Source organism: Mauremys mutica, chromosome 23 (assembly GCF_020497125.1).
Source record: "Mauremys mutica isolate MM-2020 ecotype Southern chromosome 23, ASM2049712v1, whole genome shotgun sequence".
NCBI classification, from domain to species: domain Eukaryota; kingdom Metazoa; phylum Chordata; order Testudines; family Geoemydidae; genus Mauremys; species Mauremys mutica.
Genome location: NC_059094.1, coordinates 9,891,590 through 9,914,802, shown reverse-complemented (window position 1 = coordinate 9,914,802; position 23,213 = coordinate 9,891,590). Strand labels below are relative to the sequence as shown.

Genomic DNA, 23,213 nt, shown 5'->3' with positions numbered 1-23,213 from the left:
GGAGGAATGAGCATGCGCAGCAGGCGCGCTCGCGACAGCACTCGGTCGCCAGCACTTCCGGCCGCCGCCTTCCTTAAAGGGGCCGCGGACCATTTACTCCAGTCTACTGCCTAAGCCGGCTGTGCTGCGCCCCCACCCCTTCCCCGAAAGGCGCCGGGTCCCTGGGGTGCGGCCCCCTCCAGCCAGGGCCCTGTGCACAGTGCGGGGGCCACCCTCACCCCCTACCTTGCCCCTAGGGCGATCATGTGGGAACCCTGCTGGGGGGAGCCAACCCCTGGGGGGCCACCCTCACCCCCTACCTTGCCCCTAAGGTGATCAGGTGGGAACCCTGCTTGGGGGGGTGCAGCTCCCCTGAGGGCCCCCTCACCCCACACCTTGCCCTAGGGCAATCACGTGGGAACCCTACCTTGGGGGGCCACCCTCACCCCACACCTTGCCCCTAGGGCAATCACGTGGGAACCCTACCTTGGGGGGCCACCCTCACCCCACACCTTGCCCCTAGGGTAATCACGTGGGAACTGTGCCTTGGGGGGGCAACCCCCTGGGGGCCCACCTTCCCCCCACACCTTGCCTCTAGGGCGATCACGTGGGAACCCTGCCTTGGGGCTCCATCTCATCCTTCCACGGGGTCATCCCCATCATCCTGGGGGTCACCCACCCCTGAGACCTGTTCTTGCCTCTAGGGGGATGGCCCGGGACCCCTGCCCTTGGGAGGCATCAGGGAGGCTGTGAGCAAAGGTGCTGCCTCCCTGTTCTCCTCAGCAGAGCATCTCCCCTTCCCTGTCCCCGCCATGTGACTCTGCACGCATGGGTTGCTGGTTCAAGGTCTCTCAGGGAGAGGATGGGGAGGAGGCAGGTGTCAGCATGACACTGGCCTGGTGCCCATGTGCTCAGCCAGCCTGCACTTGTAGGGGGTTCAGACACCAAAACAGGTGTTGTCCATGGGGATGTCCTCACTACGGCCAACCTGTTCCTCTAAGGCTTTTGGCTTGAGACTCTGGCTTCCCGGGGATTTCTCAGGGCTGCCACTCAAACTCATCATTGCAACCATCTGAGAGTGGCACTGAACGGAGGATGAGGGCAGAGGCCCCATAGGCGTTGGAGAAGCAGCTCTGGTCTGGATTCGCCTGGGGCTGGGAATGAATTGTTTTCCTGGTTTAAAAATAATTAATGTGTCTCATCTGTTCTTTAGTCACATTCCCACCCACCAGGAAAACCAAACTGGGGTGGGAGACTGCTCAGCTGAGAGCCAGTTATCCAACGTGGGCAGCTCTGCCCCTCACTCCGCCATGTCTGCTGTCTGTCCCCACCTGCCCCCCCCATAGGACTATAAGAAGGGGATCCTGGCTATTCTGCCTAAACACGGGCTTTAGATGAGGACAAGAGGCTCAGATGAATGTAGAGGAAGATGGGAGCCACACAGACTGCAGTTTCACGCAATCCAGGCATACTTCCTTTCAGCCTTTATATAATTGCGGGCAGGGCCACCCCTACATGGTTTGCTGCCTTGAGCAGCTGAGCAAAAAAAAAATCGCCTGAGTGACGGATCAAATACACCAACCAGCTGGTCAGCTGCACCATGTGGCCGCCTCCCTAGATGTTGATTTGGCATCCTAACCCTGCCCTGGGATAAAGGTGCCAGCAATGCAATGCTCCATCTAGGTAGCCTTGGGTTGGCTCCATGTTCCAGGCCAAAATACTTCATCTTGATCCAGATGCCATCCACTCCAATCAAGATAAACCTTAAGTCTCTGTAGCCTCACCTCACCCCTGCTCCTTGGATCAAGGAGAATTGCACACTAGGACTTTCGGATTTGTGGCCTGGGCCGAGGCCACTTAAATCATGTCCACACTAGGAAATTACCCCTTTGCTGTTGAGTCTCAATCACACTTTCAGTAACTGCTGCAAATGGTTCAGCCCAGTCTGTACTAGCAGTTCAGCTGTTTTCCATTTAAGGAGACCCACTGCTGAGCAGTTTTCAGCCCTGGCTCGATTTCCTAACACACACCGGACTTTTGCATGAGCTGGAGGGTTGCATGCTAGGACTTGTAGCCTTTGTACTTAAGTCTTTCAAATCACGATGGGGCGCATTGCGTGCTGGTCCCCAGAGGCTCTGTGGGCTGCTCCATTTGATGCAAATGGGGCATAGATGTCAGCCTAATGGCTGGTTGCCGCCGCAGACTTCCACTTAGCTCCAGATACCATCAGGGCCGGCTCCAGGTTTTCTGCCGCTCCAAGCAGAAAAAAAAAAAGCTGCGGCAGCGCAATCGCGCCGCTCTACTCCGGCAGCAATTCAGCGGCGCGTCCTTCGCTCCGAGAGGGACTGAGCCACCAAATTGCTGCCGAAGACCCGGACGTGCCGCCCCTTGATATTGGACGCCCCAAGCACCTGCTTCTTTAGCTGGTGCCGGGAGCTGGCCCTGGATACCGTTTCCTTATATATTAAGGCATTAATGACCCCTCCCAGAAGAATATGCCTGTTTCATGTTTGGCAGACAGCTGAGCACAGGCTTGATTAGAAACAGGAGCCTAATAACACTTCACATTTCTGTGACGCCTTTTCTCCCAAAGTGCCTCATCAGCCATGTACAGCACAACTGAAAAGCAGCTACCTTTGGGGTGGAGAGCAGTAGCCGCCTGTCCCACAGCGCCCTGCCTGACAGCGAGAGTGCCTCCTGCTCTTATGAGAAGCACCGTCACCCACTCCTTATTGCCTGCACAGAGCAGGAAAGACCTTAGGTTGTAAGGTCTCATCTGAAAGAGCCACATGCAGCAAACGGCACAGGGCCTGATGTGGACAAGGATAAAGGGCTGAGTCAACCTGCCCAGTGTTGCCCAGGAGTTTAAGAGTTTCAAAACTGGAGCTGAGTCTTCCAATTGCAGAAGGAAAGATGTAGATCAGGGGCCTGCCCACACCCAGGGCCGGCTCCAGACCCCAGCGCGCAAAGCGCGCGCTTGGGGCGGCATTTTGCCGGCAGGGCGGCAGCCGGCTCCGGCGGACCTTCCGCAGTCATGCCTGCGGGAGGTCCACCAGAGCCGCGGGACCAGTGGACCTCCCGCAGGCATGCCAGCAGATGCTCCACCAGAGCCACGGGAACAGCGCACCCTCCGCAGGCACGTCTGCCAGAGGTCCCCCGGAGCCGCGGGACCGGCGACCGCCAGAGCGCGCCCCGCGCCGCGCTGCCCTGCTTGGGGCGGCAGGATTCCTAGAGCCGCCCCTGCCCACACCCCCCAAATATGCTGAGATTTTGACCCAAGATTGGGTTCAGTAAGGAATGACAAGGAGACAGGAGGTTGGAGGGCCTGTTTTTAAAAACGCCCAGTGTATGGAAATGAGGCTTGGAAGTATGCAAGGCCCTGACATGGATTTCATAGCACACAGCGGACCTGGTTCTCCTTTCAGGCCAGTGTAAATCAGGAGTGCTTTAGAGCCAGGTTTTCAAAACAGCTCCTTTAGGCACCAAAATAAGTGGGGATGTTTCTAAAGGCGCACTCTGCAGGTGGGCGGCTGAGCACTTTTGAAAATCTGGCCCAGAACTGAAGTCAGTAGCTGGGGTAGCTGCTGCTTGTTGCACCAACATCCTTCAGTCCTGCCCTTGAGAGACTGGGTTTCCCAGACAGCATGAAGTGGACAGAATGTCTCTGTGCCAGGGCCTCTTGCAGCCCCTAGTGTGGGTGCTGGCGTGTCAGGGGAGGGGGGTGACTGGAGTGCCCTGGGCTCTGACTAGTCTCAGCTGCCTGTGGCATAGAGGACTCTGGGTCCCTGAGGCTGCTCTAATTTACCCCTTGAAGCAGGCAGGGTCTGGCCTGGCCCAGAACACTGGCAGGTGCAAAGTTAATTTAAAGAGCATCTAGGTGCATCTCAGCCAACATCGGAATCAAGCCCTCTTGTCTTTTAATCCCCTCACAGCCCTTCTCACTCAGCAAGAAGAGAAAACACAATAATACCAACCTGCTCCACACTGTCAGCATTATACACCTGGCATCCGGCCCCCAGCTGGGAGAAAGAAAACCCATGAACGTTAGTTTCACTTTGCTCACGCTTGTTTTCAAGTTCAGATGGGGCTCAGTGCTGCCCCCTCTGGGTTGCAGACACTGCAGGGGCAGGTTTATTTGTTTAAAACCCCTTGTTTCAACTGGATCCTACCTGTGTTTACAAATATCATGGGAAACCTTTGCTAAGTGGGTTTATGGTTTGACGAACTCTAAGACTTGAGCGCAACGTTCTCTTTGATTTTGCGTTGTGTCGCCTCCTTTCGGTGGAGGCGTCACACATGGTAAAGGCCAGTGCCCCACCCTCGGGCCCAGGCAGGCTCTGGAAGCCAGTAAATTTGTACCAACTTACCTAGGTCAGCGTAAAACTTATCGTGACCACACGATGGCGCCAAGGGGCATCTGTGCCAATGTGTGTCGCGCTCATGCCAAGCATCTGCGGAAGATATAAAGAAGCCTGCAGTGAATAGCTAATTAACAAGAGCTGCTGCTTCAATAGGCATCAGGCACTAAACATTAAATCAGAAAGGGTTTCCCTGGAACCTGACTGCCCCACTCCTGATTATTGTTATTGTAAAGTGATGGGTATAGAGGCATTTATTCTGATTGATATTTTACTGTCTGCTCCTTTGTGCTATCATGTCCCCATGGGTGGATCAGCAAACTGAGGCAGAGGCAGGTTAAAATGAGACACAGAGGAAGAAATTCAGAGGACTGGTGCCTCACTTCGCCCTACACTGGGGCTGTACTAGGGAAGGGCCGTAGGTAAATCAGTTGTGCCGGGACAGAGATACCAGTGCTGACCCCGCGTAGGACAAAGGAGATGGCTGGTCAAGGGAGGGGCCGCCCAATCCACGTTTACATAGATTCAGAGACACCCACCCGGCTCCTGGCACAGAAGTGGAGCCGCGGGAGGGGGGCAGGGCTGGGTGGCGGGCGGTGAGTTTCAGTTTACTGTTACAGCACACACACTCTCTTCCGCTGCAGCAATTACTTGGGTTTATGAGGGTGATGTGCATTTTACCCATAATGCACCCGCGGCAAATCTAGAAACAAAACCCAGGAGTCCCTGAAGCAGCAAATAACTGGAATCTGCTAGTTGGTTACTGGGATAAACACTGGCTGAAGGGGACGCAGGCCAGTAGTGCATTCATTCATTCATTCATTCATTCATTCATCTAAGTAATGAATCACTAAGTAATCACTGCTGTAGGACCAGCCTAGGGCCACACTGTACCACCGACCCCCCACCCCCGGTGGTGTTCCCATTGACACAAAGTTGGGTTCTAGAGCCCTAGCTGTGCCACAGACTCTGTGTGTGACCTCAGGCAAGTCACTCGGCCAGTGACTTTGGATGCCCAATCTGAGACTCTTTAGGCCTGGTTTTCATAGACACTGAGCACCCACTGTGCCTATTACCTTAAAATAAGTGTGGGTGTTCAGCACCTCTGAAACCCAGGTTCAAGGGGTCTCAGACACAGCTCCCAAAACCAGAACTATCCTGCACGAGTGGAAACTTTTTCCCATAGTGCCTTGTTCAAGGCCACATAGCGAATTGTAGAGCCAGGATCCAAATTCAGAGCTGCCTGGCTCCCAGTCCTGACATAGTCTCATCTGATGGTAAGAACACTCTTTCCATTCTGCTAATATTCACTAGGAGGATGTTAAACAGAAATGACTACAGTTAGACTTTCTAAAATCAGCAGGTAAATGGTCATTGTAACCAGGAAATCTGCCCCCCTCAGCCAGAGCCGGGTTGGGGACTGCTGCGCTGGCAGCTGTGGGGAGCCTGGGTCCCTCCACCTGCCAACGGCTGCCCACGCTCTCTCTTCGACCAGGCTCTGGCAGGGGGATGCCTCAGAACCTCAGCCTGGCTATGGTAAGCAGAGCCCTGCAAATCCGTGGATAGCCACAGACAATTTTTGCAGATCGCAGATCAGATGTGGATACACATTTTTGTATCTGTGCAGGGCTCTACAGAGAAGAGCCACCAGAATGATTAAAGAATGGGAAAACCTGCCTCATAGTGATAGACTCGAAGATCTCAGTCTATTTAACTTACCAGAGAGAAGGTTAAGGGATGGATTGATCACAGTCTAGAAGCGTCTACACAGGGAACGAATATTTTATAATGGGCTCTTCAATCTAGTGCACAAAGGTATAAAACATCCAACGGCTGACAGCTGAAGTTAGACAAATTCAGACTGGAAGTAATTCATCCATTTCTAACGGTGAGAATAACTAACAATTAGAACAATTTATCCAGGGTCGAGGTGGATTTTCCATCACTGACCATTTTAAAATCAAGATGGGCTGTTTTTCTAAAAGATCTGCTGGAGGAATTACTGTGGGGAGGCTGTCTGGCCTGTGTTATACAGGAGGTCAGATAGAGGATCACACTGGTCCCTTCTGGGCTTGTAATCTGCTCCTTCCTCCAGGCCATGGTGACTCTGGGTTCTCAGGACAAATTGTCTGGTGGCCTCAGAGTGCGGCCACCAACTCTTGCTGGTGGCCACTCTCACACATTCCCCTAAAATACTTACTTTGCTTTAGGAAAAACAAATAAATATGCACATAGACACGTACAAATCCTTGTAATTTATTTATTGCTAGCTAGGAAGTAAGTCTGTGTGAAAAATGATATTAACACACATACAAGTATCACTTTTCACAGCAGACTTACTCAGCCCTGGCAAGCCTGGGGGCAAATTAAGCCCTGGATAGGAGTCCAGGGGAGGTGGTCAGAGCCCGAAGCCCCCACGATCAGAGCCCAAAGCCCCCACCCCAGGGCTGAAGCCCAAGCCTGATCCCCACTGCCCCAGGGAAGGTGGGGAACTCACTGGCTGCCTGCTCCTCCAGCAGTTGTGCCCCAGGTGTCTCCAGAGGGGGACAGGGCCCAACCCCTGCTGCGGGTTGCATCCAGGAACAACAGGAAGGATGAGAGGGTAGGGCTGCTACTTTGCCCTAACCCCAATCACTGTCCAGGCAGTTGTGGACACAAGAAAAACCCCTGATGGCTGTCAAATGCGGTCACAGCAGCTGCATTTAAAAAACACTTAATGCCAACATGTAAATATTGTTTGGTAGAGACGCTCCCCCATCCCATCCCAGATCTCTGTTCATGTTTGGGGGCTTCTAGATGGAGCGGGTGTGGGGGGGAGGAAGGGGTGTCCCACTCTTATAGAGAGAGTGGTTTCAGTTGTGACCTTTGGGTGCAGATCCTGGTTTGGATTCTGATCCTCTCCCAAAGCTGGGGGGAGAGATCGGTTTGGGGAAGGGGCCCCTCTCCTTTCAAACTCCATCACTGATGGGCTGCTCGCCTGCTGCGGTTCTCAACCTTTCCCGGCTACTATCCCCCTTTCCGGACTCGGAGGCCCAAGTCCCCCCTAACCCCGTCCCGCAGCCCCCAGGGGTAATGGCTCCCCTGGTGAGAAATACTGATCTAGGTAAAAAGAACAAGGAGTCCTTGTGGCACCTTAGAGACTAACACATTTGGGCATAAGCTTTCATGGACTAAACCCACTTCATCGGCTGCATGCAGTGGAAAATACAGTCGGACGATATATATAAACCTGTTAGTCTCTAAAGTGCCCCAAGGTCTCCTCCTTCTTTTTGCTGATACAGACTAACAGGGCTGCCACTCTGAACCCTGATCTAGGTGTGTGGGTGTGGGAGGCACCTCCGGGGGTCCCTGGCGGAGACCCACTGCTCTAGGGTGCAGGGAGCTGAGGTTTCTGCCTGACTTTATAGCCCAGCCCGGCAGATCGCCGCCTCCCCCTCCTCGCCAGCCGCTCTGGACTGGCTCCCACGTCCCACTCCCCGCGTGACGCGTCCCGGCGCGGGCAGAGCCGAGCTCCCGCACCTGCCCCGGCCCCTGCCCGCGCCTTCGCCCCGCTTCCATAATAGGGCACGGCCGGGGAGAGCCCGGGACCCGCTCCCTGCTGATTGGCAGCGGGGAGAGGCCAGTGGCCCGGGCCCGGCCGGCGGCGGCAGCCAATGGCCCGGGAGGGGCGGGGAGACTCCCGCGCGCCGGGATGCAGCGGCCCGGGGGCTGCAGCGCTGCGGGGCCGGAGTCACTCGGGGGCGGGCTGCTGCTGCCGCTGCGATGCGCTCCCGGCTGCGGGCGCCGCTGCTGCTCCAGCTGTTCCAGCTGCTGCGGCCGCTGGACGTCTCGCCGGCCGGCGCCCAGAGCGGTGAGTCCCCGCGCGGGGTGGGGGAGAAGTTCTCGGCTGCCGAGGAAAAGTTTGCGAGTGGCAGGCGGGGTGGGGCGAAGCGACCCCCGCCAGGGGCCGCTGGGTCCGGGCTCTGCCCAGCAAGAGCGGTGGGGCGGGGCAGGGATCGCAGAGCCCCCTTCGGGCGAAAGGGGGAGAGCCCACTCCCCGCATCGGACCCATCGCGGCAGGGAAATGCACCGGCTCTGCTGCACAGAATAGCCCCCCTCCCTCCAGCTGCTTCCACTGACCCGGCTCCACGCTGGGCTCCGCGGGGCCACCCATAACAGAACTATAACGTGCGCGCTATGGCCTCTTTTAAAGCGCCTGCAGGAATCAAATGGGTGGCCAGTCCACGCTGGACTGTCACAGGCAGGTAGGCTGACAGCTGATCGCCCCCGTGGGTGCTGAGCACCCCCTATTTTCTCCCTTGGGTGCTCCAGCCCCGGAGCACCCATGGAGTCAGCGTCTCTGATGTAGAGTGTGCTTTTTCCAGGCGAATCACCCCAATCTTTGGCGTGGCGGGTCTCCTTGTATCTGCACTGTTTGGAAACTGAATGACTAACAAAATCTGGTTTCAGAGGGGTAGCTGTGTTAGTCTGTATCAGCAAAAACACGGAGGAGTCCTTGTGGCACCTTAGAGACTAACACATTTATTTGGGCATAAGCTTTTGTGGGCTAAAACCCACTTCATCAGATGCATGGAGTGAAAAATACAAAGAGCCGTATGACTATTACAGCACATGAAAAGGATGGGAGTTGCCTTACCAAGTGGGGGGTCGTTGCTGACCAGGCAAAACCCAGTAAGCTGTGAATTTCAGTGGATCGTAACTGTTACCCCACAGATGTGTGCGCTTGTGCCTGTGTATATACATGGGGTATATGGAGTAGGAGGTCAGAATACCCGTCTCTGGCTTTTGCATGATTGGTCCTCCAAAACTCTCCCATTGGCATCAAGGGGAGTTTTGGCAACTCACGCTGAAGTCCATAGTGTGTGTGTTGCTGTCCATTGTCATGCACATATAGGACTTGACTGGCTGTTTATACGCTGGTTGCGTATTAATGCCTCTTTCTCAGTCTACATTGATTGGTTTTTAAGATGTGGATATTTCCAGAGGCTCCTCGGTGTGTTGTATGAATGAAAAGCTACAGAACACAGGATCTCAAACTGGGGGTCGGGACCCCTCAGGGGGTCGTGAGGGTATTACATGGGGAGGTCATGAGCTGTCAGCCTTCCCACCCCAAACCCTGCTTTGCCTCCAGCATTTGTAATGGTGTTAAATAGATAAATAAGTGTTTTTAATTTATAAGGGGGGGTGGCACTCAGAAGCTTGCTATGCGAAAGGGGTCACCAGTACAAAAGTTTGAAAACCACTGCTATAGAAGGACACATAGGAATGAAACATGTGACCAGTATGTATACCCCATAGTGACTGAATTGTACAGCAGAAGTTGGCCAGATTCAGGCTTGGTCTACACTTGAAACATACCAGCCTAGTTCTATCAGTCAGTGGCGTGAACACCCCCCCCCCCAGTCCCCTGCCACCATAGCTATGCTGAGAAAGTGCCCAGTGCAGACGCAGGTCTGCCGATTTGGCATAGCAGTTGTTGTTCAGGGGGGCAGTGTTCCTATATCAACAGAAAAATTCCTTCTGTCGGTGCACGTCTTGTCTACACTGGGGTGTATCCGGCACAGCTCTGCAGTGTAGACATAGCTTAAATGTTGCACGGCCCCTTCGGATGGGATCAACCTCCAAAGCCCAGGAACCAGGCCTCACACTCTCCTCATTCAGCCACCTCCTAAAACCTCACTTCTTCTGAAACTGCCCAAAAGACATCAACACACACAAGGGGAGCAAACCGCAAAGTGAACACCCTCCCTGGACCTCCCAGCGTGTCCTGTCTCCTCGGGGGTTGTCTCTTGGATACCACGTTCCTTGGGGCAAGGACCAGCTCAGCTTTGTGCCTTGTACGGCCCGAGCACGTTGTCCAAGCTTCATTCAGTGCAAGAAGCGGTTGTGAAGGGTTTTGAGAGCTGCAAGTCGGAGGAGGAGTGGAGCGTAAATGCCATGGGGAACAGTCTGCCAGGGGGCCCTGTAACCCTTCCCTGAAAGGGGAACAAGTGTAACCCACTGGTGAGTGTGTTGTGCCGACCCACTGAGGAGACGAGTTTGTTGCAGCCGGGCGGCAGGCGCCTTTGCTCAGTGTGTGTGTTCACTGCTCCCCGGTTCGATCCCAAGGGTGCCGGCCAACTTGGCGGCCGTTGCATAAGCCCCTTTCTGTTCCCCTTAGCACCCACGGACTGATCTTGTGAGCAGCTGCTCCTTGCTTGTGGGCCTGATCCGGTGATGTACTGAGTGCTTCCCAACTCACACTAAGTCTTTGAGGGGTGCTGAGCATCTTTCAGGATAGATCCTCCTGTGAATCAGGACTGCTGTCATGGGTAAGGGTTTTCAGGATCTGGCCTGGCACTGGTAGGCATGGGTACCCGTCTGCTCCAGTCAGTGGCTCAGAGCCTGATCCAAAGCTCATAGAAGTCAGTGGGAGGCTTTCCATTGGCATGGATCAGGCCCTACATTCCCTTTGACTTCAGTGGAAACAGGAGCAGGCCACACGGTTACATAGAAGGGAGCAGCATAAAAGCTGGGTGGCTTCTTTTTTCTGCGGGAGGGGAACTGATTTAGCTTAGCCGAATAATAAGAAAGTTCATGAGACTTAGCATTTATATACTCAGATAATTAAACCACAGCAACTGTCAATTATTCCAGTCCAAATCTCAAGTCAGGGGCTGTCATGATGTTACTATAAGAAGCCAGTGGGGAAACTGGGAACAGACTGGATGGAATGGTGGGAAAACACACGTGTGAAGGGAACGTGTAAGGGAGAAATGAATGAATTAGCTAGAAAATGTGCTTTTCTGCCCCCTCCATTGGACAGATGCAATGATCTCTTCTCCCCACCCCAATCTCTTACCCTTTCAGGTCCCTACCATGAAAGCTCGTCAGTATCAAACAGCGATATCCCCTACCCACATATACTGCGAGCGCTGCAGCTGCTCAGTGCTGTTATCTGCTCTTTTAGACTGGGCATCCCACATTACAATGATCATGTTGCACATTAATGCCTTGTAGTAAAACGGTATCATCTCTGACCCCAGGGCCTCGGGGAAGCAAGATGTGGATCTTGCAGACTTTGCTATGGAGCCATGACTGTGGACTGGTAGTGTTATGAGGCCTGATTCTGAATTCAGCGCTAAGAGGATATATACAGCTTATGGTTAACAGCTGGGCAAATCTTAGATCCTGATCCAAAGCTCCTGATTCCAGTTTGCAGCAATTCGTACAAATCCTTTCCCCGCTGTTTGCATCAGTTCACACAGGATTTGCTGACTGTTGAGTTTGGGAGTTGGATGAGCCCAAAAATACTTCCAGTGAAATTCATCTGGTAACTGTGTGAAGCGAGTGAATTTTATGTGATTTCACGCCTACAACCATGCTGATAACAATTTGCACTTTATAGTATTTCTCATTCATAGATATTAAAGCCCTTCACATAGATGGGTATCATCATCTCATTTTGCAGAGTGGGAAAGTTAGAGAAGAATGGCGACTTGCCCAAGGTTGCACAGAGAATCGGTAGCAGAGGTGGGATGAGAGCTCAGGTCTCCTGACTCTGTGCTGTGATCAGTTCACTAGACCACAGCTTGGTCTCCCATAATCATGAAAAGGTTTGCAAATCTCATTTAGCCTGGTTGGAGTTTGGTATGAAACACATGAGCCAAGTAGGAGATTTCGGCTGTCCATGGCATCTTGTGCATGGATTAAGGGTAGAGATCGGCAAGTAATAGATTTTTAGGTTCACCATCAATTCAGAAAAAATCGGGGAGAGCAGGGAATTAGTTTTGGGATGAACCAAAATTTTGCAAAACTTCTGTTCCGCTGAAAAGTCAAAAACAAAAACTCACTTGTGGTCAAATGACACATTCGGTTTACATGCGGAGCATTTTAAGACAGTTTTGACGGTTTTAAAAATAAAATTAAAGGACATTTTTAAACAAAAACTCATTTCAAACCAAAAAATGGAAAAAATTTAGAAAATGTGAAAATGAAATTTCAATTTTGGGGGTATTCCCCCTCCCCCCGCCAAACAGTTTGGTGAAATTGACATAAAGTTGCAAAATAGTTCAGGGTCTCCACACCTGCTTTTTTTGTTTGTTTTGTTTTTGGCCAAAATCAGTTTGCCCAGCACTAGTTAAGAGTCCGCTGTAGTCCTCTGAACAGGATCAGATTAAGGGAACAGGGCATTTTCTCTTGTAGATTTCCATGTAAATTGCATTTGGTTTTCTTTTTTAAAGCTGTAAGCTGATTTCTGGGTTAAATATTTGTGGCGCTAACTGATTCCTAGAAAGGAAGCCTTTGGAAGTAAATAAATTAGACATTAACCTATTGATACACATACACACACCGAGGCAATAGGCATCTAGCATTGGCCTTACAGAATGCAAGTGCTGCCTGGTTTTGATGCTGTAGCTTGGAACCAAAAGGAAGTGAGATGCAGTGTTGTGTTTTGTCTTTCCTGCATCCTGTAGCAAATATCCTGGCAGGAATCTGCTGAACACGATGAAAGTGTTTTCCTGCTGAATATACCCAGGAAGATGCAAGGGTGCCGGGAAAGCAAAAAAGTTCAATTAGAGTTTTTTACATATCAGGAAAAAATAACCCCCAGACCGTGGGAATCGGGATTCTGCAGAAACTGGGAATTCTGCCGGCTTCCTCCATAGCTCCACAGCTTTTGCAGTTTGGGAAGGTATGAGACGGGATCATCAGGGGGTGTTGCAGGCAGGTCCAGCAGGTGGGAAGTCGGGGGTGCACATGTTCCTTATGAAAAGGCGGGCTTGCAAGAAGGTTTGACAGGAGCTGGGAGGGTTGGATCCCTTGTCTGAATCCTTGGGTGGAAGCCCCCATGGAAGGGGGAAAGGATGAAGATGACTGGATGCTTTGAAAGACAATTGCTCCTTTCCTTTGTTGGATAACAGCTGACGGACTCTTTTCACTGGTTTGCTCCCTTGCAAACCCCACGAGGCTGATCAAGGAAATTTGCATTCCAGAGGCAGCAGGTAAATGGGTGACTAGGGCAGGTGAGAGGAGCAGGAAATGATTAATACAAAGAGCCTTTCCCGCAAATCCCCTCTTTGTTGGGAGAAGAACGTTTGTGTGTAATTTCTAGTGGCCCAGTTACAGCAGGAAGCAAGGAGCCGAGGTATCAGCACAACAAGGGCACTGGGATATACTCCCCCGCTGAGGCTGCCAGTCCCCAACCTACCCCACCAATATCCATTAATCCCTAACCTGTAGGCATAAGAGGAGAGTTCAGTCTCCAGGGCCCATTTGGACTGTGGTCTCTCTGTCACTCAGTGGCAGTGGGTTTGTGTGACGCGGACACTCACTCTCGAAGAATTGGGCTGAGACCCACCAAACTCATGTCAGAGATGAGCTCTCGTGGAAGCTTTCACTCCTGGCTAACAGTGGCTGCATCTGGTATCTTATAGGGGAACAGTAATGGCTTATGAGCCTGTCTCCTGAGCCATCTAGTCCTCGAGAATTCAGATACCGCCGAGCCCAGGCCATGGTGGGGATGCTGGTGCTGCCCGAGGGGCCCGAGCTGCTGGACAGGAAGCAGCGTGGCGAGCGGGTGCTGAACAGCCCTGACTCCGACCTGCTGCCCAGCCCCAGCCACTGGCTGCTGGCCCCGAGCACGCTGTGGCCCCCGGGCTGCCCAATCTGGACACCACGGGCCAGGCGCCGCCAGTGAGTAGAGCCCTGCGTGGTTGTATCTGCATCTGATCCACTATCCGCAAAAATGGTCCGTGGCTATGCAGAGCTCTACCCATTGTGCTAGGAGCTGTACATACACATAGAGAGACGCAGCCCCTGCCTCAAAGAGCTCATGGTCGAAACAGACAAAGAGCGGGACAAGAAACAGAGGGATAGGAAGATGAAGGGACTTGCCCAAGGTCACTGAGCAGGTCGGTAGTAGAACCAGGAACAGAAAGCTGGTCTCCCAACTCCCCCAGTTTAGGGTTCTTTTCACTAGCCCGCACCACTGAAAGGGAAGGGAACTAACCAGCTGTTCAAAGGGGAAGGACTATTCATGATCACTGTTCAGCAGCGTTCTCCCTGCTCCAGTTACAACAGGCCTGGAGCCCCAAGGAGAGTGGGGTGTAATTAATCAGCAGGGCTCCCCAGGCACCAAGTGTTAAATGCCTTATTAGTTTTCATTTTTCAGTTATCAGACACCCGATAGCATCTTCATAAGCAGCAGAGTCCTGAAATTAAATCCCCGGCCGCAAGTGTGGAGCTCGGCTTATCTCTGGCATGTGCGCTTGGCATGTGCGTTAGGGAGGGTTTGGATGTTTCTACAGAGGGCTTCATTTCCCAGGCCAATCTCCTCCTGGCCCTCTCTCTCCATCTTCCTCTGAGCTGCAGCAGCAGGATCTTCGGGGGGCAGGGGCGGAGAGGGAGGGGTGATGGCGGCTCTTCTAACCCTTACCTCCATCTCCCATCCCACCACCGCTCTTCCAAAAGCAACCCTGCACCTCTGCAGCCAAGCCAGGCGAGGGAGAAACTCCCCCCAGATTAGGAGCTGCCTACTCTGCTGTCTGAACACGGGCAGCAAAGGGGAAGCCGGATCCCTGGCTTAAGGCACAGCGAGGGCTCCGGGGTTCTGTTCCTAAATCTGCCAGTGACGGAGCTGCAGTCCATAGGGCGGCCCTGGTATCTGAGGAGGGCCTGGTTAAGGGGATGAAAAAAGAAGTGTGAAGTTGCTTCCCCTTGGCCTGTCTCTGGTCTTCTGCTGAAGTGGGTTTGTTCAACCCCTGCCGGCCAGGTCCTCTCCAACACCGGTGAATCCCCATTAGCTTGTTCTGACTTCTCAAAGCCAGTGGCCGGGCAGCCCCCACGCGGGTGCCCACAAACCGGCCATCTCTTGCCACCGTTCCTTTGCTGTCTCTCCGCCCCCACCTCCCCATTCTCTTTATTGGATTATAAATACGCTCCAGGCATTTTGCTCTGGAACAAAAATGCTTCCTGCCGTGGGAGTTGGAAGGCAGCAGATAACACAGCCACAGCGGCGCACGGCCAGAATCTGCGGCGCGCTTTGGATGTACTTTGGCATCACGCTGGCCAAGCAGATTACCCTCGCCTGCTCCCTGAGTCTTGATTAAACTCTAACCCTATGACATTAATCCCATTCATCTGCCTCTTCAATCTGTGCAGCAGGTCAGCAATTCCCGGAAGTGCCATGCTCCCCGTCAGGAGAAAATTACATTGATTTTTTTTCCAGTTAACTCAAAAAGAAATTGACGGGGTGACCTGACAGCTGAGGTTGGGAATGGACCAGGGAGACTTTCCCCTTTAGGGCACTGGGTCTGATTCAGCCTAGTTCCAGTTATAACTAACTCCCTGGTAACATTTCCACCCCCTAAATCAGGGGTAGGCAACCTATGGCACGTCTGCCGAAGGCGGCACGCGAGCTGATTTTCAGTGGCGCTCACACTGCCTGGGTCCTGGCCACCGGTCCGGGGGGCTCTGCATTGTAATTTAATTTTAAATGAAGCTTCTTAAAGTTTTTAAAACCTTATTTACTTTACATACAACAATAGTTTAGTTATATATTATAGACTTATAGAAAGAGACCTTCTAAAACCGTTAAAATGTATGACTGGCACGCGAAACCTTAAATTAGAGTGAATAAATGAAGACTCGGCACAGCACTTCTGAAAGGTTGCCAACCCCTGCCCCAAATAAAGGGATGATGGAGGTCACCTCCCTTGCGCTGATGGAATTGTTATCCCCACTTCCTCTCCAAACCTCTGGCTTCCGTTAAGCCCTCCTTGCTAGAGAGGACTTTCCCGTACAAATACCAGATGGGTGGTGAGAATGTCACGGCACCGCCTGCTTTTCCCCCTTATCCAGAAATCTACTGCTAAGGAGCAAATTCCGTGCCACCGAATTGGCCAAGAGTGCACAGAAAGAGCCTGGCTGGCCACCACCCTGCACCATGTGCTAATCTGTGACGTTTGATCCGCATGGGTGTAGAACGCTGCTCAATCAGAATGCGTTGGTGGTTGCGACTTACCCCTCTGAGCACAGGTGTCGGTGGTAACGCAGGGTGCAACGCAGAGGGGAATCAGGCCCAGTGATTGAGATTTGCAAAGCCCGCAAGGGGATTCAGCGACCCCCCGCTTGCTGGCAAATGGGGGGTCATGTGGGGACATCCCGCCATTGGTTTTGAAAAGCTCAACCAATGTTTCTCCTGGGGAAGCATCAAAGTTAAGGGCTACACTCTCTGTGGTCCAACAAAGACAACCACTCTAGGCTCTTGGCTCCCCAGCTTTCACCCCTCTTGGACAGGGACCCGCGTCTCTCCCTCTGCACTGGGATTTTTCCAGGCTTCACAGCTCCCTGCCTGCACTGTGATATCCCCAGCAAGCCAGACTGCCTAAAAGGCCTGCATCTGCATTCTGCTTTCTCCAAAGGCAATGACCAGGTAATTGCCCAGAGCTCTGTTACCCCACACCTCTTTCTAAGCAAGCACATTTATTCTTAAGGTAAAAGCATGACAGAGAAAACATATAAAAACAATCAAAGAAACGACATGCATGCTAATAAGCTTACCAGAGATCACGCCCAACTCCAGCCTTAAGCTCTGGCAGGTGTCAGTCCTTCCAACCCTTCCCTAAGGATGGGGGGCCCTCTTAGACAGAAGGATCTGTCCATTTGCTGCATCAAAAAGAAGGCCCAGCGTCCGTTTAAACTCAGGCTGTTCATCCAAAAGTCCTTTCTTTGTCCGTTGGTCTCTGGAGAATCCAGTCTGAACCAATATATGCCGGTCTCTCCAGGTGAGGGTGCCTCCGTAGCAGTGTTAGAACCTGAGTGAAATTGTCTGCATTACCCCACACTGTACTTCCTCCCCCATGGAATTACAGCCCCCAATGATCCACCATCTTAATACAGTGAGATCTCCCAAAGATAGTGCAGGAAATTGCCAGATCTGTCACTGTAGGATTCCCCCACGGTGCCCCTTCACTGCAAAACAGGCCAGCTGACATGATCAGCAATGCAGCTTGAGCCAGATCCTCAGGCAGTGTAAATCAGTGCAGCCCTGCCGACATCAGGGGAGTTGTACTGGCTAACACCTGTCAAGGATCTGGCCCAGGATTTGTGGGTTGTTTTTTTTTCCGGTATAAATGTAGCCAGCAAAGCACAAGCTCCTGGAGGAGTCTGCCTGGGGATGCTGCCTTCGCCCTTGGGTGGGGCGAGAGCATTTTAAACTGGATTCCCCAGTTCCTCATCCGCCTTGCTCTGCATTACGCACACCCCTGGCATCCATCCAGGGCATTTCAAAGGCTAAGGCGAGAGATGGCCATTTTGGAGGAGCCCCTGGTTACAGCGCTGGCAGTGCCTTGCGGGATTGGACGTGGCCAGCAGTTGTTCCCATCTGGCAGCCGTTCGCAGGCTTCCGTGAAAGGAGATGGTGGTTTGAGCTCAGCGCCTCGTGGGCAGGTGTCCATCGCACACAAACCGGGGTCACTGGCACCGCCTCACAGAGAGGGACTCAGTAAATCATGGAGGAGGCTGAACACTGCCTAGCGATTGCCGGGCCTAGCGACCGGGGGAGGTGAGGGCTCATCAGCAAGGCAGGAGGAGAGAGCTTGCCTCCTGTAACCGTCCAGACTTTCCCTGTTCTGTGGGGAAATTCACTGTAAACCTCTGCAAGATATTTTTTCCTAAGGGAAAACACACCCCTTTCCTCCCCTCTCCCTGGGATCGACAGGTAGGGCCTGCTTCTAGCAGCTGTGGGAATCCACTCCGGGCATCTGAGCTTGGAGCGGCGGCATTGACTCCCCTAGAATTGATGTTATTCTCCTGCCTTACTCTACCCGGGAAGTGCCAGGTTTGGAGAGATCGGGTCAGCGGCGTGACTCCTGATTTATGCCATGTAGGACGACCACCTGGGTTGGATGGAAATAAGGGAAACCCACATGAAAAATAAGGGACACCACTTTATTTTAAGGGACATTTTAGGGAAACGCTATTTCCTTTAGCATATCATGGATTTTTCTCTCATTTCTATATATTTCCACTGTCCTCTAGTGTACAGTGCAATTGTCATAAGCTTCAGCTAATGTTTAAAAATGGTCAAGGGACACCATTTAAAATAAGGGACAGGTGGTCACCCGAAGACGGATCAATGAAACGAGGGACGGGTCTGTCACCCGAACTCCATGACAATAGAATCAAGCCCTACGTCTGCTTGTGAATGCAGCGCTGTCCAGAACACAGCTGCCCGCCCCTCTCCCTCTGGCCAGCCTCCTTCGCAGCAGGATGGTGTTGCGAGGGCTGCCGGAGGTTGCCCCGGACCACGGGAGCTTCCTGCTTTAGCATTCAAGAGCCGATGTGCGAAGAATAATAGTTTGGCCTCCCACAAGCGGCTCTTGCGGGAAGGGTTTTCTCAAGCTGTGCACGCTGGGGTCTCATCTCCCTGTGAGAGGCCGAGAAAAGCAAAGGGAACAGCAAGCGAGCAAAGGGACGCCTTCCATGTCTCCGTTTTGTCCTGCTGCCAATAGATGGGGATGGTTGGTTTTGGACGCGGCTGCTTTCATTTGAAATGCAGGCTGCACAATAGCTGACAAGCAAGAGAAGGGACCTAATTGATTTTTGGCCACACAGTGGCTCCTCTGTTAAAGGCTTTGCCCCAGCCAGCGTGTGCTATAGCAACTCCGGACCATGGGCTGCCAAGGGGGTGGCTGGCAAAACTGGGGGCTTTATGGGGCTGAAAAGCAGGTGTGCTGGCGGGGACAGCAGCCTGGCTCATGAGCTCCCAGCAGCCTCAGCGTTACCGGAAATAAACAATGAACCCGTTTGCGTGAGGATAATGGAGTCTTTTCTCCTCCTGATCAGAAGCACTTGGAATGAGCTCCAGAGACCACACTCAGCCTCCATTGGCCAGGACCAGTCTGTGGTTGATGAAAAGACTCCCCCCGAATAGAACATCTTGGCAGAACCCTGGTCACCTCCCTCCTTCTTCAAGTTTTGCTTTTAAGGGGCACTGTCAATTTAGTGTAAGCCCCAAATTGTTTATGTCATTGTTTATTTCCTCTTTTTAAAGGGACAAGGACCTGATCCAATGTCCCCTGAAATCAATGGAAAGGCTTCCAGTGACTTTGGATCAGGCCGTGAAAGTGAATATGAAGAGAGGTTTTCCCTGCTGTGGGCTGTTAGACATTGTTATTATTTAAACCAAATCAAGTTTTTTCTCCCTACGTGGAAGCATTTCTCTGTCGGGGTGGGAAACCAGGCAAGCACAACAGCTTGGTAGTGCAGGAGACTGGGAATGTGAAACTGACCGGGAATGGGACGTGAAAGTGATCGGTCTGGTTTCATTGGGCCAGACTCAGTTTGCAAAGATCAAGAGGGAGCCAACTTGCTTTCCCTGATAGTGTTGTTAACCTTCTCCTATGCCCATGGCATCTCTTCTGTGATCAGCGGCTGGTGGCAGAGCTGTAATGTATGAAGGGATAGAATTCCTGATTTTGGTTAACCACATGTCAGTGCTGCCGGAGAGAAAGCTGGAAGGAGGCAGGGCAGTGTGGTTTGAAGTTTTTCAGGCGGCGGCAAAAACAAACAGCTGCCAGGTCCAGCTTTATCGTTGTATCACAGTAGCAGCGACAGGCACCAATCAAAATCAGAGCCCCACTGTGCTCGGTGCTGTATGTACACAGAGCGAGAGCCAGGCCCTGCCCTGGAGAATTTACAGACAAAGGGTGGGAGGAGAAACAGAGGCACAGAGCAGCGAAGTGGCTGGCCAGCCATAGGCGCCGACTTCCCCACTTTCCCATGGGTGCTCGACCCCCTGCCTCCAGCCCCAATCCCATTGCAACCCCTTCCCCAAAGTCCCCGCCCCAACTCCGCCCCCTCCCCGCCAATATTCCAACTTCTTTCCCAAATCCCCGGCCCGCCTCCTCCTCTGAGTGCGACGTGTTCCCGCTCCCTCCTGCAGTGTGCTAACGCTGCCAAACAGCTGTTTGGCGGCGGCCGGGTGGGAAGTGCTGAGAGGTAGGCAGAGGAGCAGGGATGCAGTGCACTCAGGAGGGGGGGGGTGAGGGGAGCTTGGCTGCTGGTGGGTGCAGAGCACCCACTCATTTTTCCCCGTGGGTGCTCCAGCCCCGGAGCACCCACAGAGTCGGCGCCTATGTGGCCAGCAGCTCATTGGCACAGCCAGGAACTGGCCCCAGTGTCCAGACTCCCAGTTGCGTGCCCTCCCGTTTAGATCACATGCCAAGCCAAAGGGACGTCTTTTCACTGTGTGTTATTTGCATTGCAATAGGCCCCAGAGGCCCCATTGTGCTGGACACGGGACAGACAAGGAGGGGGAGACAGTCCCTGCCTCGAAGAGTTCACAGTCTCACTAGACAAGGCAGACAAAGGGTGGGTGGGGAAACGGGCAGAGAGGAGTGAATAGCTCTAAAAATCTCGCCCTAAGTGACTTACCCAAAGCCGCACAGGGACTCTGGGATGGAGTTTAGGGCCCTCGTGTCGCAGCCCAGCCCCAGTCCCTTGGCTATAAGATCATCCAACTTCTTTATCTCATCCGTGGCTGGCCACAGCGGGGAACTGAAAAATCTGGGATTTTAAGGCTGGCTGCTCCCCGCACTCCAGTTCCCAAGATGTTTCTTGGCCCTACGGCCCGAAAAATTACCCAGAAAAGGATGTTTCATGAGGAAAATATTTTAAGTGACTCTAGAGAATGGTGGGAGTTGGGAGTTCAAGGAGCGTTCGCTTTCCAGCTGGTCTAATCCAGACCCCTCTCCGTAGTCCTCCTCTGTTTTACACAGTGGGCCCAATTCTTCACTCTGTTACTCGTCTTTAGAGCCAGTGTAACTCCATTAAATTCTATGGCCGAGACAGAGGGGGTGTCCATTGGTTTCAGGGGAGTTCGGCTGGGGTGTAATACTGGAGTAATGTGGCGGTGAATCCGTCCAAATGACACCAAACGCCTGAGGTCAGGCAAGTATGGTCCCACCTCGAAGAAGGCTGCATTTCCATAGCAACTGAAGTTTGTAGTGTACTTTTGGGTGAAAGGTATGCAGGAGCGGCTCTAGACATTTCGCCACCCCAAGCATGGCGGCACGCCGTGGGGGGCGCTCTGCCGGTCGCCGGTCCCATGGCTCTGGTGGATCTCCCGCCGACGTGCCTGCAGAGGGTCCGCTGGTCCCACGGCTTCGGTGGACCTCATGCAGGCGTGCCTGCGGATGCTCCACCGAAGCCGCGGGACCAGCTGACCCTCCGCAGGCACGCCTGTGGGAGGTCCACCGGAGCCCTGCCTGCCGCCCTCCCGGCGACCGGCAGAGCGCCCCCCGCGGCATGCTGCCCCAAGCACGCGCTTGGCATGCTGGGGCCTGGAGCCGCCCCTGAAGGTATGGGAGAAGGGGCAGTGCAGTTTAGTGGACTAGGAGTCAGGAGAGACTGGTTCTATTCCTGCCTCTGCCAGGCAAATCACTTTGCTTCTCCGTGCCTCAGTTTCCCCTCCTATCCTTTGTCTATCACAGGGGTAGCCAATCTATGGCACACGTGCCAAAGGCAGCACACAAGCTGATTTTCAGTGGCACTCACAGTGCCCGGGTCCTGGCCACCGGTCCGGAGGGCTCTGCATTTTAATTTAATTTTAAATGAAGCTTCTTAAACATTTTAAAAACCGTATTCACTTTATGTACAACAGTAGTTTAGTTATACATTATAGACTTATAGAAAGAGACCTTCTAAAAACGTTAAACTGTATCACTGGCACGATTCTACATTAAAACCTATTGGGAAAACAGCAGATGCAATGGTCTCACACGTGTGGTGAGAAATGAAGCAATACATTGTCTTTTGGAACAAGAAATAACATTTGTAGACAACCCACTTATTAGAGAGACACACGTCCAAATAGATATGGCAGGAGTGAGGTCACTGGATTGTTTTATCATCCACACGCATTCGTTTCCAACAACTTTTTTTTTTTAAAGCTGATTTTAAAAGCCCTGAAATCTGTAGCTGAACGCATCTGGAGAGGAGAAAGGTAGATGACACTTTTGCTTGTATTCCTTAGAGCCCTTCTACCTGTAGGCCATGTCTACACGACCACTTATGCCAGCAAAACTTATGTCGCTCAGGGGTGTGGAAAAAAACAACCCCCGGAGCGACATACGTTTCGCCGGCATAAGTGGTACGTGCCCAGCGCTGTGTCAGTGGGGAGCTCTCTCCTGTCAGCAGTGAGCAGCATATGAGTGACCTTCCAGCGACTCACCTGCATTGGTACAGCCATGCCAGGTAAGCTCGCTCGTGTAGACACGGCCTAAGTACCTTTCCCAGGCCTGAAGAAGATCTGTGTGTAGCTCGGAAGCTCATCTCGCTCATCAAAAGAAGTTGGTCCATTAAAAGATATTCCCTCCCCCACCTTGTCTCTCTAATCCCCTGGGACCAACACAGCTGCAACAACTCTACATATTAGCTACTCTGGGCTATTTCCCCGTGTAGACAAGTCCTTAGAGGTTAGTGGTTATTAATCATTCTAATAAATCATACAGATTTTGATCTTTTGTAGCACCTTCCACCAAAGCTACCAGAGCACATTACAGATACTGCTGAATTGATGCTGCCAACAATCCTGCAAGGTTGGGGGATGTTACTTCCCCCATTTTACAGGTGGGAAAACTGAGACATGGAGAAATTAAGACCAGCATTTTCCCCTACTTTTTCAAAAACGATGAGGAGTCCTTGGGGCACCTTAGAGACTCTTAGTGATGTAGAGGCTGTTAGTCTCTAAGGTGCCCCAAGGACTCCTCGTTGTTTTTGCGGATACAGACTAACACAGCTACCCCTCTGAAACCCCACTCTGGGTGCTCCTTGACTCTGAGGGGTCAGTTAGTGCCTGGACCGCAGGGGCCATTTCTGGTTGAGCTGCAT

General features: G+C 52.7%; 1 protein-coding gene across 2 annotated transcripts in view; it reads left to right on the top strand.

Annotated features, from left to right (window-relative positions):
* Window positions 1-8,041: 8,041 nt before the first annotated feature.
* The window catches only part of LOC123355320 (discoidin, CUB and LCCL domain-containing protein 1-like), a 63,444-nt gene continuing 48,272 nt past the window's right edge, over window positions 8,042-23,213 (top strand). The window contains exon 1 of one of the 2 annotated variants that reach the window (XM_044997664.1): window positions 8,042-8,187. In XM_044997664.1, the coding sequence (XP_044853599.1) occupies window positions 8,100-8,187 (88 nt within the window). In that variant the 5' untranslated portion in view covers window positions 8,042-8,099. Of the gene's footprint in view, window positions 8,188-19,223; window positions 19,328-23,213 lie in introns of those variants that run through there. The other variant, XM_044997665.1, reaches the window with a different exon arrangement.